This window comes from Bemisia tabaci, chromosome 3 (assembly GCF_918797505.1).
Source record: "Bemisia tabaci chromosome 3, PGI_BMITA_v3".
NCBI classification, from domain to species: Eukaryota; Metazoa; Arthropoda; class Insecta; order Hemiptera; family Aleyrodidae; genus Bemisia; species Bemisia tabaci.
The window spans coordinates 29,667,843-29,682,591 of NC_092795.1; the positions used below are offsets into that span (position 1 = coordinate 29,667,843).

At 35.9% G+C, this 14,749-nt stretch overlaps 1 protein-coding gene and 1 long non-coding RNA gene across 4 annotated transcripts in view; both read left to right on the forward strand.

The window, feature by feature from the left end:
• The first annotated feature begins 671 nt into the window (after positions 1–671).
• LOC109029775 (KICSTOR subunit 2) lies at positions 672–9,894 on the forward strand. Of its 3 annotated transcripts, none has more exons than XM_019040400.2 (9): positions 672–1,060; positions 2,796–2,933; positions 3,499–3,638; positions 4,870–5,010; positions 6,225–6,363; positions 6,715–6,908; positions 7,579–7,732; positions 8,136–8,234; positions 9,165–9,894. In XM_019040400.2, exons 1-9 carry the CDS (start codon positions 980–982, stop codon positions 9,333–9,335), a joined length of 1,257 nt encoding a protein of 418 aa, XP_018895945.1. In that variant the 5' UTR covers positions 672–979; the 3' UTR covers positions 9,336–9,894. The 3 variants fall into 3 exon arrangements, with proteins under 3 accessions (XP_018895945.1, XP_072154244.1, XP_018895946.1); XM_072298143.1 differs by having other exon boundaries at positions 8,139–8,234; XM_019040401.2 differs by having other exon boundaries at positions 672–885.
• An 810-nt stretch (positions 9,895–10,704) lies between these two features.
• The window catches only part of LOC109029780 (uncharacterized), a 139,358-nt gene continuing 135,313 nt past the window's right edge, over positions 10,705–14,749 (forward strand). The window contains exon 1 of the long non-coding RNA XR_011899524.1: positions 10,705–12,977. This is a non-coding gene — a long non-coding RNA (uncharacterized lncRNA). The remainder of the gene's footprint in view (positions 12,978–14,749) is intronic.

The window sequence follows — 14,749 nt, forward strand, 5'->3', positions numbered from 1 at the left end:
ACTGTGCAGTTAATTTTCTCACAAAAGCTGTTTGGATTTTTGCTAAATATTAAAAAGCACCTTCTCCTGGAAACAGGCTACTGTATGTCAAGATCAAGCTCATCCCGCACTTGAGTTTCATAAACAAAACATAGAGAAAATACCATGAAAATACAGAAGATGTCGGCAAGGCAGCCATCTTGAAGATTTGCTGTGACGTAGAAAAGTGCTCGGAATGGCGTGCCGTTAAAAAAAGTACATTTCATGCAGTTCATGATGGAACCTGTAAGGATCTACATCACCATTCAATCTAACATTGAAAGTGATATATTTGAAAATTAGTTACCATGACTCCAATTTCTGCTTTTTTGTCGGACAGAACTTAATTTAACATGGTTATACCTTCAAAACGGGATGAGTCGAGATAAGAGTTATTATATGAAATAAATATTTTTAACTTACAATTAATTTTCAGTTACAGTCGAACATTGATAGACAAACATATTGAAACATAAAAAGTCATAGTTACGAGTTTTAAGAGCCAAAATAAGTGGGAACCTCACAACCTTTCCCGCTCCTTTTTAAATTTCAAAGAGGTCTCGGTTTTCCCGCGATCCTATTGACCAATCAGAAGGGCGGCCTCATTTTTAGCTGTGACGTAGAACAGTAAACAGTACACCTCGAGTTAGGTTAGGTTTGCAAAGAAATATAGCTTCACGAGCGTGAGATTATTGATTCTTTGTAGTGTTCCTCGAATTTTTGCCGAAGTGTCAAAGTTTTAAAGTAGTTCAGTAACGAAGAACTTGTTCAGTCAATAAGGAGGAGTTCACTATCCATCATAGATAACGTTTTTCCATTCTTTGACATTGCATTTGTACTTACGATGCGTTTTGATGTATTAGTGAGGTAACAAGATATGACATTTCAAATCCATCAATGTAAAATCCTCTAGCTAATTTCTCAAAAGCATGGTTCAGCGCTCAACTTCGCAGCCGCCAAAATGGATTTCTTCGCTGAATTCATCGCCACTTTCTTCTCTTACACGGCTCAACTCAGCTTTGAGAGAGCTAGAGAACTTTTGGTAACAATTATCTTTGATTTCTTATCAGAACATACCATTTTATCGTACAAATTCTACGAATGATTCTTGAAAAATCAGGAATGCAATTACCTCCCAAGCATGTTCAGTGGTCGCTCTTTCTCTGTGGTTGACTCATTATGCTTCACTTGAAACGGTGCCAAGGAAGTCTACACACAGTTATAGTGTGACAGAGGATCTGCCATCTTGATTTGAGCATTGGAAGAAAATTTAAAAACGCATACTTACGGTTGATTTTCCGTCTCTTTCTTGAAATGTAAATTTGTTTGCCGTAGATCCTAATCATAGAGAGCCAGTACATTAGGGTGTGTTTTATTTTTGGGATTTTCGAAATCCGAAAAGCGCTACCTCTATAATGTTTCTCTCTTGTGTAAATATAAACATACTTTTTGAGAAAATCCACAATTTTAATTTTAACCCACCTCTCACAGGGGATAAAGGGCCTAAGTGCAAAGCTTGAATTGATGCATTTTTAAGGTGTCATTCTAAGGTAGATTTTGTAAGTTACTGCCCTTTGAACGAAAATTTTGTCTGTTTTGCTGCATCGTGCATTTTAAAGGCATAATAGCCTCTGAAACATATTTGCTGCGCCGCACGCGCAGTGCAGGCCGTTCGCTCGCACGCAGCGCACACACTTGTGGCTTTTCACAGAGGGAAGAGAAACTTACATCCTCAATTTGACGAAAAATCATGGTCTTCCTGACCCTCCTAAGTGACTACCTATACCAATTTATGCTAAGGTATGTCCCAGCCTACCAGATCTTTTTGCAACGAATACCAGTACGAATACTCTTCAGTATTTTACAAATTCCAGACAGTTTCCTTTTCTTTTTACCTTTGGAGTGGGACAATTAACCTGACTACTTGAAGGCAAGGGAAATTGTAAAAAGTTTGTGTGTGGTCAAAAAAAAAGGAATGAAAGGCAACACATAGCGTAACTCCAGTGACTCAGTGTAATTATCATTCATAAGCATGCGAATAATTCTTAAGCTCAATTAGACCACATTAAGCAGAAAGGAACCAAGCCACATCAGTATTTGGCAATTTAATTTTTTACATCAAAACGGTTGCGTGGATTTTTGTGCAAATCTCAGTGAATTCTCTGCATAGTACGAAGCAAGTTCCCTAAAATTTTCAAAAACATCTGCACAAACGTTCTCTTATTAAATTAAATTGCCAAGTTAAATTTTTCAATAGTTGATATGGCTTGGTTCTGTTCTGCTGAACACGGTCCAATTCTTAGTGAAAATTATCAGGTGATGGCAGTTTTTCATCATGGCAGTTTCCAGTTAATTTGGAGCAAGAGGAGTTTAGTACAATGCTATTTTTAATCGAAGGAGAAAGGATTGGTAAGGAAATTAAAAGACTAGTCTCAGGACAATTTCCTGAGGATCTGAGCCAAAAAAATGAACTACATGTCTATAAATGCATATGTTTTCCAGCTGGAAAATGTTGTTCATGGGGGAAACTGAAATACTCTAATTCACCTACCATTTTCCTGCCAAAAATAGTAGTATTGCTTTGTGATTTGGTATTGTGAGAGAATCATGAAGATGGAAAAAAAAAAAAAAAAAAAAAAATTCAATCTGTAGGGATTCTGAAGGTTTTGGCTCTCATTTTTTTATTCCTTGGCAAATCTAGTCAGATCTCTTTCTAGCTGCGACTTATCTCTTAACCTTTGTGTAGATTCAGATTCGTTATTGTCATTTTTTTACAGGAAAAGGAGAGAGAATTAAATCGGTCCAACTCTATGAAACAATTCAGCGTTATCCTTGGAAATTTCATTGTCGCTGAAAAGTCTTACTTTGAACTTGGATTTCTCTCAGCTAAGAATAAGATTTTTTTAAGGAAGGATGTAAGTTTTATGTTTTAATTTTGATGATCTTCTTTTCTTAAATTGTGATCAAATACCTAGTTACTCATCACCAAACTTGAGTCCTACCGAGCATAAGATCCATTATCATCAATAATGTAAAACCATTGACCATCTGGCATCTGTTTATCCAATCAAAGAAGAACGATATTCTATAAGAGGTCATCAAAATTCACAAGATCCTGCAGCTTTAATTTTTTAAATTAAAAGAAATAAATCTATCTCTGGCAGGGCTTTCAAGGAAAGATTTGACTACAAATAAATGTTAAATGAATAACATTAATGTGAAAAGCAATGCTATTTTATGCTTTCTGTTAGCATGAAAATAGACTGAATTACTAAATTTTTTGTTTATGCTCAACTCACTTCCACAAATATCTGTCTCCTACAAAATTTACCTCCATGCATCAAGGTTATTTTTCTTGGGAGCAGTCGTTAATTTTGTAATTTTAGTGATTTTATTCTTAGAGATACTCATCTCTGATTTCCTTCTTTGTCCTCCTTCCCCAAGTTTTAACCATTAATTGAAGTGTCACCTTGATTTCAGAATTCTCTAAGATCTGTGTATGAATCACTGCGGACAGATCTCCATCGCTTAGAAGAAGGGAATGCATCAGAGTCTGTTATTGGTGTCATTTCAAATCAGCTCTGTCAATATCTTACTGCCCGCGTCCAACTGGTCGAGTTGTATCCTTTCCATACGTTTCTGCATCGAAGTGCTCAACCAATGTGGAATGTAAAAGGGAAATAATATGAGGCTTACAATTAAGATAGAAGTTTCCAAAATTGAAAAATCAGGTAGCATTAGAGAGGACATAGCCTCCTTATTCAGAGCTGCAGGATTTAACAAAGCATATCTTCTTCCTCCTTCTTACTGCTACAAGTAGGTAACATCTCATTTGAAGGAACATTCATCAAGGGTGTACTTATGAAAACACTTATTTCAGTTACAAAGTTGCAAACTGCATCTCCCACTTCATTTTTTAAATGGATAATTATCTTTTTAAAACATTTGTTTTACTTTTGTGTATCAAATTTTCTGTGAGAATTTTAAAGAATGTGGTTGGTTCGTACTTCCTCAATGAAACAAAAAATTAAACTCGCACAGAAAAAGAGAGAAAAAAAAAACAAACTTTTTAGTGCAGAATTTTTGAAATCACGCCATCAAATTATGTATTTCCCAAGTTGCACCATTAACATGAGGGAATACATAGATAGTGAATGTAGAATTGCTAATCCCCACTGCGATGTCTCATCAAAATTTCTGCTCTTACTTTACATTTTACAAGAAATTCAACAATTCCTGTCATGACAATGACAAATTTCATGAATTAAATTTAGGTGGTTATCCTGCATTAAGAAACTGTGGTAAAAAGTTAGGATCGATGCAAAATGGGAATGCAATTTTTTTTAGATCAAAATTTTGAATTTGCAAAATTTTACCAACTGTGTAGACTATTCTGATCTAGTCCTGTTTTTGTGGCTCCATCTTCAAATAATTTCAAGCAGTTGCATTCTGATTGGAAAACATATTGTACTAAATGATTACAAGGTAATCTTTCCTTCAAAGTATCATAAGCACGTTCTTTAAGAGGACATAGATGTTAAGTCTTAATTATAACGCATAATAGGATGTTGTTATCACAGGTGGCTATAACAAACGTTATCACATGTCGCAATCACGAGCTGAAAATGGAATCATGGTTGCATTTTTCTACCCTTTTATTGGCCAGAAGTACAAGCTCAGGTCGTCGATATCTTTATTCTCAGCCCCTTCTAGTGATGTAGAATTGGGAAATGGCATTAGTTTACAAGAAAACGCTTGAAGAATTTATCCTCAGAATAGTTATCTTGACTCTAATTTACTCACAAGAGTTGAGTTCATTTTCCAAGTACTCTACTTAACTGTCTACTTCAGATATGAGCGTATGTATTCTGTTAGCACTAGTAACAAGCATATTAAATTTGATGAGCTTTCAGCGCAGGTAGCAGCGATTGCGGATGCACATGCATATTCATTCTCAGATGTTTTACTGTCACCAATCAAAGCTTCTTGGAGGTAAGCACAGTTTTTTCTGTTAAAACAGGAAACTTTCAAGAATTAATCAAAATTTCATTGGTAAATGTTCTCTCCAAAGCTAGATTTAGGATTTTTGGGCCTCCAGACACTGTCTATTGTGCAGACCCTCTAAATGTGAAACCTGGAGAGGGAGTTAAAATCTCCTAGTAGAGGTAGTTTGAGTGGCTTTTTCTGAATTTTCATATTTTATTATTTTAAACGCAACTTAAGGCATTTTTTGCCTCTTATCATGAGGGAAAAGAAGGGAAGAGGGGAAGAGGGCTCTCTACAGACCTAACCATAAACCTATGAGAAACAAGAAAAAACACTTCTGTCTAAAGCATTGAAATTGTTCATGTCCAGAAGGAATCAGAAAAAAGACAGTTTAGCGAGCTCACAATCGAGTTCCTACAATTCTCTTAAATTTTCACATTTAATTTTTCTCGTGTGGTTTTTTGCTCCAACTCGGTGAATATACTTTTTTCACAAAGCTATTTTTTTAAACCAAAAGAATAAAATTTGTATACTTTTTTGTTAGGTTTATAATTTTTGGACACTTTTTTGCAAATACGTCTGTACATATATCATTTCTTTACATAAGTACACAGGAAACTCAACATTGAGTTTTTACACACTTGGGATCCTTTTTATGCTAAGCAATAATATCGTAAGAATATACGAGAGTTACCGAATTTCCTCTGATAAAACTTCCAATTCTGAGGAGAGATAAGAATATTGCCTCTCGAAATTTTCAGATAATTTATATATGATCGCAAATAAAATTTACTGAAAAATTAGAAGAAATATATTCTCAGATTTCTCTGGAAATTCATATTTTAGAAAAGAGACTTAGGCAACATTCAAAGGCTCATACGGCGTTCTTCCTTAGTACGACAGTCTTCTGCATGGTTGCAAGATATTCCTGTTAAATCCTTCAAAAGGATTTAATGACTTCAGTTAATCTAGTCTCAAAAACATTACTGAGATATCCCAATTGCAGAAATGTGGATTTCTTTGACTGAAAACATTGGAAAGGCCAAGAGATCATTGATTTTTTCATAAATGTCAATATGTATCAGAATATACTTGAAGATACACACTTCAAAATAAATTTAAGTAAATTTTGAAAAATTCTGAAATCCTCTGTTGCTGTATTGAAAAGTATATAGATTTTTGTAATTCAGGTAAGGGTATTGTTTTTATGTCTGCTTCAGCTTTGAATGTGAGGTCTTGAAACAGTTATTGGCGGCGCAGCAAGAACTACAAAATTGGCTCTTTGTTCCTGCTTTAAGCCATCTCAACACCGCTCATACGCATCTTGCTGCTTGGGAGAAAACTTTTCACAGCCGAGAGGTTTGTATGTGTTACGATATTGGGCTACCTATAAGTTTGACTAAGTTTCTCAAATTTAAATGTGGTAACTGATGTATAACTGAGGTGCACTGAGCCTCCTTTCTCTGAAAAATAAAGTAAGTGCGGATCAATCTTCATAAGACCAATGTAGAGTGAAAAGTGAATTACAGCTGTCACAAATTCTTGCCACTTCTTGCACTAATGTTAATTTTTTCAAAGTAAGAAAATTAATTTTGTCTCAACCAAAACAACTGGTATTTGATATTCCTAACCAGCATGATGTGAAATTTTTACCTGTTGAAAGTGATCTTTTCCTAGTTTTTCATGAAAATTGTGTTTACTTTCTTTCAGTCTTGGAAGCTAGCCTTTGGAGCATCATTTCTGAAAGGAAACAGCCAACCTGCCTTATTCCAATGGCTAACCAAGTTCAAAATTATCACTGTGAACAAGTATTCGTTATATTTTTATCGTGTCCTGGCTCAACAAACATCGCTTGGAGAGTTACGGACCATTTGCAGCAAACACAATATAGATTATTTCCACAAGTAATTTTTATTTAGTTTTTCTTACTTTAGTCTCAACTTTTCTCTTAATTGAGGTGAATTTTTAGGCGTTTTAATTTTTCAAAGCATTATTGATAAATTGTATCAATTGCAACTTGAATTGATCAAGTTTTAAAGCTCACACCAATTTGACAGGATTCAAGTTTAAATTCACTCAAATAATTTAGAATTTCTTCTAGTGTTTAAGCTTTTTTTTCTTTAAGCCTTAGTATACAGCAATTTAGAATTTCTAGAGAACTATGCGTTCCTCAAGAAGGAAAAATTATAGGAAATGCCAACTAATCATTTTTTGTAGAGGTCCGTAAAGTGTTGAAAAAGTGAATTTTATAAAAGTTTGAAGTATTGTAGTTTTTCTTACTTTCTTGGGTCAGTAACGTCAATTTTTTTTTTTTTTCACTTATTTTCTACTCGGACTCCATCACGTGTATTTTTATTGAAAAGGAACCAACGTTTTTTACTTGGATCAGAAGTGTTGTAGCTGCTGTAGATTCCGCTGTACACATAAGTATTTTCAAAATTGTGCTCATGCCTTTGGTTCTTTTTTAAATGCTATCCATTTCATTTGTATTGGTGCATCCATCTCGTATTTTCTGATTATTGCTCTTCCAGTTTTTTACATTTCTTTTTCTATTAATTCTTTTTTTAAATTTAGGTTTCAAAGCCTACAAAAGAGGATTGATGCAACTTCAGTCATGCTAGTATTTGACCCCAGAGGCCTGAAAAACTGGAATGGTCCTGGTTATAAATTTCCTTCCGAAGAAACAGAGCCTCGCAATGGTTTAATCGTCATTGTCCACTATCCATCTGTAAGTGAAAGTTTCTTTTCTATATGGCAATGAAATATTTATTGCCATGTTTTTCAATTCCTTAAAATTCCTCACTTTAGCACAAAAAGAAGAAGAAGAAAAAAAATCACTACCCTTTTTTTGATGGACAAAGTCAAGATATTTTATATTTTTTTCTAGAAATCAGAAAATTGTACATCCATCTTAAATGATTTATCTATTTTTTCTCTTTGTGGTTTACCTAAAACTTGCTTCATCAGATAGAGTTTTCCTGAAAATGATCGTCGCTCCTTTTTGTTAAATCCAGTGCATATTTCAAGGGTGAAAATGCTAAAAGGAAAAATATGTACTTGGCTTTATCTTTAAAATAATTGTGTCTAACCTTTTTGTATAATATCCTTACAAATAATTTCCTATTTTTCAGAAGTTGAATGACCGATTGGCTACCATTGAAAAAATTTTATCTGAAAAGTCTTCAGAGTTGTCATGTATTGACAAAGTGGTGACGTGCTATAGTTCAAAAGTAAGACATTTTTTTTACTTCATTGTTGAAGCTCTAAGTATTAATTTAATTTTTTACTGTGGCAATTTAATGTTTTATCTTGCATATGCATATGTATATGCATATGCTTTGAGTTGATGGGACTGTTAGTCTTCTCTGCAAAAAGCAAATAATCCCTCCTTCTTTTTGCTTCTTTAGTGTACAGTGGAAATCGGATACAACGACCTTCTGGGGACCAGCTAAACTTGGTCGTTTTATCCGATTGTCGCTGTAAGCGATGTTCAAGTACATTGAATAAATGCCATTTCCGCCACAGGGCTGACCAGATTGCAAGCCGTTATAATTAATGTGTCGTTAAGCGATGTCGCAATATCCGATGCTCACTATAGTTGTTTTTTCTTAATCTTATTGAGAGTTTACCTTGTTGTGGTGCATACTGCAATGTTTAAACATTTTTACTCATGTTTAATTTTTGAAGGGAAACAAATTAACTCCATTTGCTGATTTCCCCCCCAAATATTTTAAACATATCAGAAAAATTAAGTTGTCAAGAATTTACATTGATCTATTTTTTAAAGAGAAAATGTAAAAATAGATGGAAAATCTGTAATGCAGCAAACTTAAATATACTATTCCCAGGCTAGCCTTTGATATGTACCATTGCATCTAAAGAAAAGAGAATGGACAAGAAGGAAGAGGAAAATTTCATTTCATTTCAGAAACATTATCATGAAAAGTTCCTGTAAAAGTGTGTCACTTATCCTGTAGTAACACATCTGTAACATCAATGTCATCAGGTATTCAGGCAGCATTTTTGTGTTGTGTGATAAATAGGCAACCTCTAATAGAACACATTTTTTAAGCTTTCATTTTTTGTGCCTCTTTCATTTTTCAATTTTAAGCAAAATTTATTTATTTATACTTTTGTCTGTTTTTTTTGCCATTTTCTAGGAAGGATACACATTTTTCATGATGAGTATAGACCCACGCATCACCCTAGTAGCTATTTTTGACTCCAAGAGAGAGGACCGAGAAACTGTAATCTGCAATTACATGGCTGACTTTTCCATTCTACTCAGGTTTAATAGGCTTTTTGCCAACTTGAAAATAAGCAAAATGTGATATTCCTATCAGAGCTAATTTTTATGACTTGTTTTTATGACGTGACAGTTACCTTCCACTGTTAATGAACTAACTTTGTTTTAATTTCTTTCTAATGTGTTCTCCCTTTTCTATCATTATATCCATTTGTCTTTTCAAGGAAATTACTGAAAATGAGAACCTTTATCTACTTAAGGTGTTTATCTGTGATGTTTTTTTAAAAGTAAAATGTGGTCATATTGTGAAGTGATTAACAGGATTGCACCAAGCAGAAATGAACCAACCCAAATTGGCTATTGTAAAATTTAATTGGGCAGTTTCATTTTTTTCATGAAAAGGGTTTTGCGAATTTTTGTGCATATTTCAGTGACTTATCTACATAGCACGAATTCTTTAAAAATTTCATAAGAATCCACACGAACATTCTTATGTAAAAAAAAATTGAATTGCCCAACTGAATTTGGCAATAGCTGATGTGGCTTGGTTCCCTTCTGCTAAACACGGTCCAATTGTTGGTTCAAGCACCGAACATTTTTACAGAATATTTAAAAATAAATTTTATACGTTCAATGTTTTGAAAGTTGTCAATTTTTTCATTTCAAAAACCTATGACAGTTTTCTCACAAAGTCGTTTGCTAAATTTCTTTCAACGTGAACTATACTTCGATCGAGTTCATGATGCCAAATTGTCACCTTCTGGCCAAAGTATCACAAGTGCCGGGTGACGTTTAAAAATTTCTGCTGCCATTTAATTTTTTTACAGAGAAATTTTTCAACGAAGCCGTCCGATAAATTTCACCGGATTTTCTTTGTGCTGCCGATAAAATTCAGCAAAATTTTCAAACAGATTCAACCAACGATTTCTCTGTAAAAAAATAGAATGGCGACAGAAATTTTTAAACGTCGCATGGCGCTTGTGATACTTTGGCTGTGACAAAATCAAATAGAGCCTGATAAGAGGGGGTTTGAAACTTCATTTTTCATGAGGCTTAAATTAGTAAAATATATGTAGTTTGATGCCTGCTTTCTTATCCTTGTACAGATGATAAGCAAGAGTGAATTGAAAATCTAAATTTAAATAGACGATAAACAAGAGGGTATTGAAAATCTATATTTTAAGTTTAATACATTTTTAGTTTGAATTCTTAGGTTTCGTTATTTTAACCCACTCAGAAATAGAGGCAGAAAATTCACGACACTCAGATTCAGACACGGATTGTTTTTACCTCCCTCCCTCATGACCTAAAAATGTTCTTCCTGGTGGTCATTTTTTCGCGATTTTTAGGAATTTTCTAACTTTGAACAGCCTCCTTCCCTATGAGAAACGTTTGACTCTAGGTCCCCCCCCCCCCCCCCGTAAAAAATCTGGCCAGGTCATTGCTCAGATTTACTGAAATTTGGTGACTTTTTTATTTTCTAATAGTTATCAGAACACAAAAAATCTTAGCACGCCCATTAAAGGCATTCAAACTCTTCTCTCAGTGATATGTCTGTCCCGTTCGGAAGTTGAGCACTATACAGTGGGGCACTATACACCATATACAACACTTATAATTCTAGTTTCTAGTCAGGATTCCTGTGGTGAGCTCATATAACAGATATTTTCAAGCATATATGTATAACACGCCTCCAATACCTATGTGATAACAATAGCCCATTTTGAGTTTTCTGTTACTTACCTACTTTTTCCTGTGGACCATAACAGATGATATTCATGTTCGTCTCTTGGTAAATCCAAAGGGACCTTACGGTCCGTGAGGTCCCCTCAAAAATTTTACTTTCGTGAGTCATGAAAGAAAATTTTTTTGAAAAGCGAATTTTGTCAAGCAGATTGAAAGTTCGGAATTTTGCATAGTTGAGATGTTGGTATTACTGTTAAGAGGAGTACTTAGAAGTATATTAGGTATGGGACAAAAAAACGCACAAATACTCGTATTCCAAATCAATCGGCGTTCCACCGGTTTGGAATCTATAGATTGAAAAGTAGGTGGATTTCAGGAATACTTAGCCATTCAAAGTTATATCTGTCATACCCAGGTCTCAAAATTAGCAGGATTAAAACTCTGCTTTCAACTTATTTTTTGGAACATTTGAGTGCGTTCCGTCCAAAATTCAAATCCTAATTTTTCGACTTTATACGGAAATTGGTCTCCTAAAGCCTGTGTACACCACGCGTCCTTTCCCCGTCCCGGGGTGCATGGGTGATCGCGGTCACTAATGAAAAGACATGAAGTTGGAATGATACAACTATTCGAGCTTTCGTGTGTTGCACAGTATCATTTCCAATTGAAGGCGCTCTTTATTTTCGTACTACGGGCCATGACTTTATAGTCGTCATTTCTCTATTTCTCTGTGACACTGACTGATTAGAAACAATGATACCATAATGTTCGGCACCTAGGTTTCTTTCCCAGTGGGTGACCGCTTTGGCTTAAGGATAATTTGAATCAAATACAACTTGGCGTCCCTCTTTGATTAAACTTCAACTATTTCGAGAGATGATGCGGCGTAGTGGAGCTAGAGGATAGAATCAAATCAAATAACTTTTACTACAGGAAACTGTATATCTGGCCAGAAATAGTGGTTTTTTACACTTCGTTTTGAATTTTATTCTCCAGGGGGCAAAAAAAAGGAAACAAAAGCCCCTTGCCGTCCTGTGTAAACTGAAGTAATAAATCGTTTATCCGCATCACGAACGCTGCATCTGTGTTCGTGCTACTGAAAACTACCTTTCAGGGGTAAAGTATATTTATGTACAGAGAAATCGATGGCCAAAGTGCGAAACCACGTATTTCCATTTCTCGAGGTTTCAAAATTTCCGCTCCTATTTCATTTTTTCGAGGAGAAACAAATGGACTGCATTTTGCAATTTGGAACTATAGACGCATAGAGACGAGTTTCCGACAGAGTGCGCTGCAATTTGCTTATGTTTATGTGAAAGTGCGACCCAAAAGAGGTTAGTGAAGTGTTTCAAGTGAAGTGTTTACATCCGCGTCGTTTGGTACCTATTTCGGGAGTATTTTGATCGAATTTTTCGGAAATGTCGCGAAGTGACAATGAAAACGATATTCGCCGTGTTCTGCAAGCATATGATGATGAAATTTTTCTCGAAGAATCGCTAGACTTTGAGAACTTTTTGCTAGCAAGTGGTAATGAAATGAACCGTGATGAAAGTGCCGACATTGATCCAAATGATAAACATTTTGACAGCAGTGGCAGTAACATTATTGACGATGCTATTGTAGTTAATAATCCACCGGTAAATGCGAATTTAGATATTAACAACGCTGGTAATAACAATCAGAACAATGTCGGTGACTCACACGATGATGGTGCAATTTCAGCTCAAGTGGTTTTTAATTTTAATCCTGAATCCTTGAAGTGGTTACAGGATACAGGATGATTTTACTCCTATTCCTTTCCCTTTTACTGAGCAAAACCCAGTTTATCGTGCGAATTTTGATCTAGAATCTAGAGAGATCCTTACTTACTTAGGTATCTTTGAGGGAATAGTGAGTTCTGACAGCCAGACACCATGCCTACTCCAACACTCACATGCAGGTGAATGTAATGATTTGACTCTTGTCAGTCGGTCGGAGACAGCTGTCTTCAGGAGAGTTTTCAAACAGTCACAAGTTACAAGATGAACTGCTGCAATAACAAGTAAGTTTTGCTGTTTTTCTGTTGTATGGTTCCTTGAGTGTGTGCATGTACTAATAGATGTCCATACATGGTCAACCAGGGAGATTTGTTTTTGCACGCCCCTACTGTGTAAATTCAGTTTTAAAACTTTATTCATTTACTCGTTTTTCCTTTTTTCCCCCTTTTTTTAAAGAGTAAATGTATTTTCATGGAGGAATAAAGTGAAAAAATAATTAAAACCTCTCTCTCTTCCTGCAACTCCTGCAAGAGCCTCTCATGAACCTCCATTCAAAATGTTAAGACTTTGCAGTCAACAGAAAGCCGGCGTGGTCAGATTACTTTAACAGTCTCCAATCGCATGCTGCCTGCAATTCTAACCTGGTTACCCGGAAGGGGGGGGGGACCTAGTGTGATAGTGAAAGGTTTAATATTATTATTTTTGATGAAACACTACCTATTTTTGACGTGAATCAAAAATTTTACAAGAAGGTGGATGGCGCATCCAATAACATTTTCCACTCAAACTAAAAAATACTAGGAAGCCGTTCATAAAATGCGTAACGTCAAAAATGGGTTATTTCCTGGAAATGGTTTCCCGCTTCTCATAAATCATGCAAAATTCAGCTTACCAAAAAGAAAAAAAGCTAGGTAAGCGGAGGTTTCCTGATCGAAGGTCAGGGAATCGGGAAATTCAAGAGTCAGGGCATTGGAAAATAAAGACATTATGGAAACCCTGAATGCAAAGTTTTATACTGCTGTTAAGGAAGAACGCCGTATGAGCCCTCAGGCGTTGCCAAGTTTCATTCGATAAAAACCGAATTTACTGGGAAAATTTTGAATATTTATTTCCAAAATTTTCAGACAATTTTGTACGCAATTTACCTACTCTAAAATACCTGAAAACTTCAAAGAAAAATGTGCATAAATTTCGTCAAAAATACATGTTTAATCGAAGGAAATTTGGCAACTCTCGAATGTTCATACGGCGTTCTTCCTTTGCACGGCAGTATACAGGAATCTCCATGAAAAAAATATCCAACAATGCCAATGATTTGCTCTAAACGTGAGTGTTACATTTGCTGCTCGCTTTGGTAACACTTTCGTTCAGCCAGGGAACAGCAGCGTTTTGCCTCCGGAGCTGCGGATCCTGATGAGATGCCGGGGTGGATTTCGGGGCCGGAAAGAGTTGAAAAAGTTCCAGCCTTGAGCTCGGGGCCGAAGTTTTCGGGGCTGACACCTTCCGCGTCTGTCAGCGGCTCCGATGTCCCCCCGATGGGAAACTTTTTCGACAGCCGTTCGTCCAACTAATTACCCCGACCGTCTTCCGCTAATACCTCCGCCGTCCATTTTCTCCGATCCGTAAATTATAATTATCCACTCTCCGGGCCTTGTGGCCTATCGCGTTAATCAGCTTGTCCGTGCTTTCGTTCTCCATCGTAGACGGCGCGTAGTGATCGAGCGGCGTTGTTGCCAGGTCGTGCTGAAAAATCAGTACCTTTCGCAATCGAACCAGCTCAGATTATTGAAACTGATAGACAAAGCGATAGACAAAGAAGACATGGGGAGTATAGAGCTATCTTATTGGTTGGCATGGTTGGTTCTTATAGACTAAGGAAGAAAATGATGGACTAACTGTCGGGTCTTCGGTGGGTTGCCGTTAGTTAGTCCATTGCCTATCTCCTATGTCCATTGCCACCACCCGCTTCCACCAATAGGATCCCTCCATATCTCTTTTGTCGTCTTTGTCTATAGCTTTGTCTATCAGTTTCAATAATCGGCCCGCAGAGGTGAGA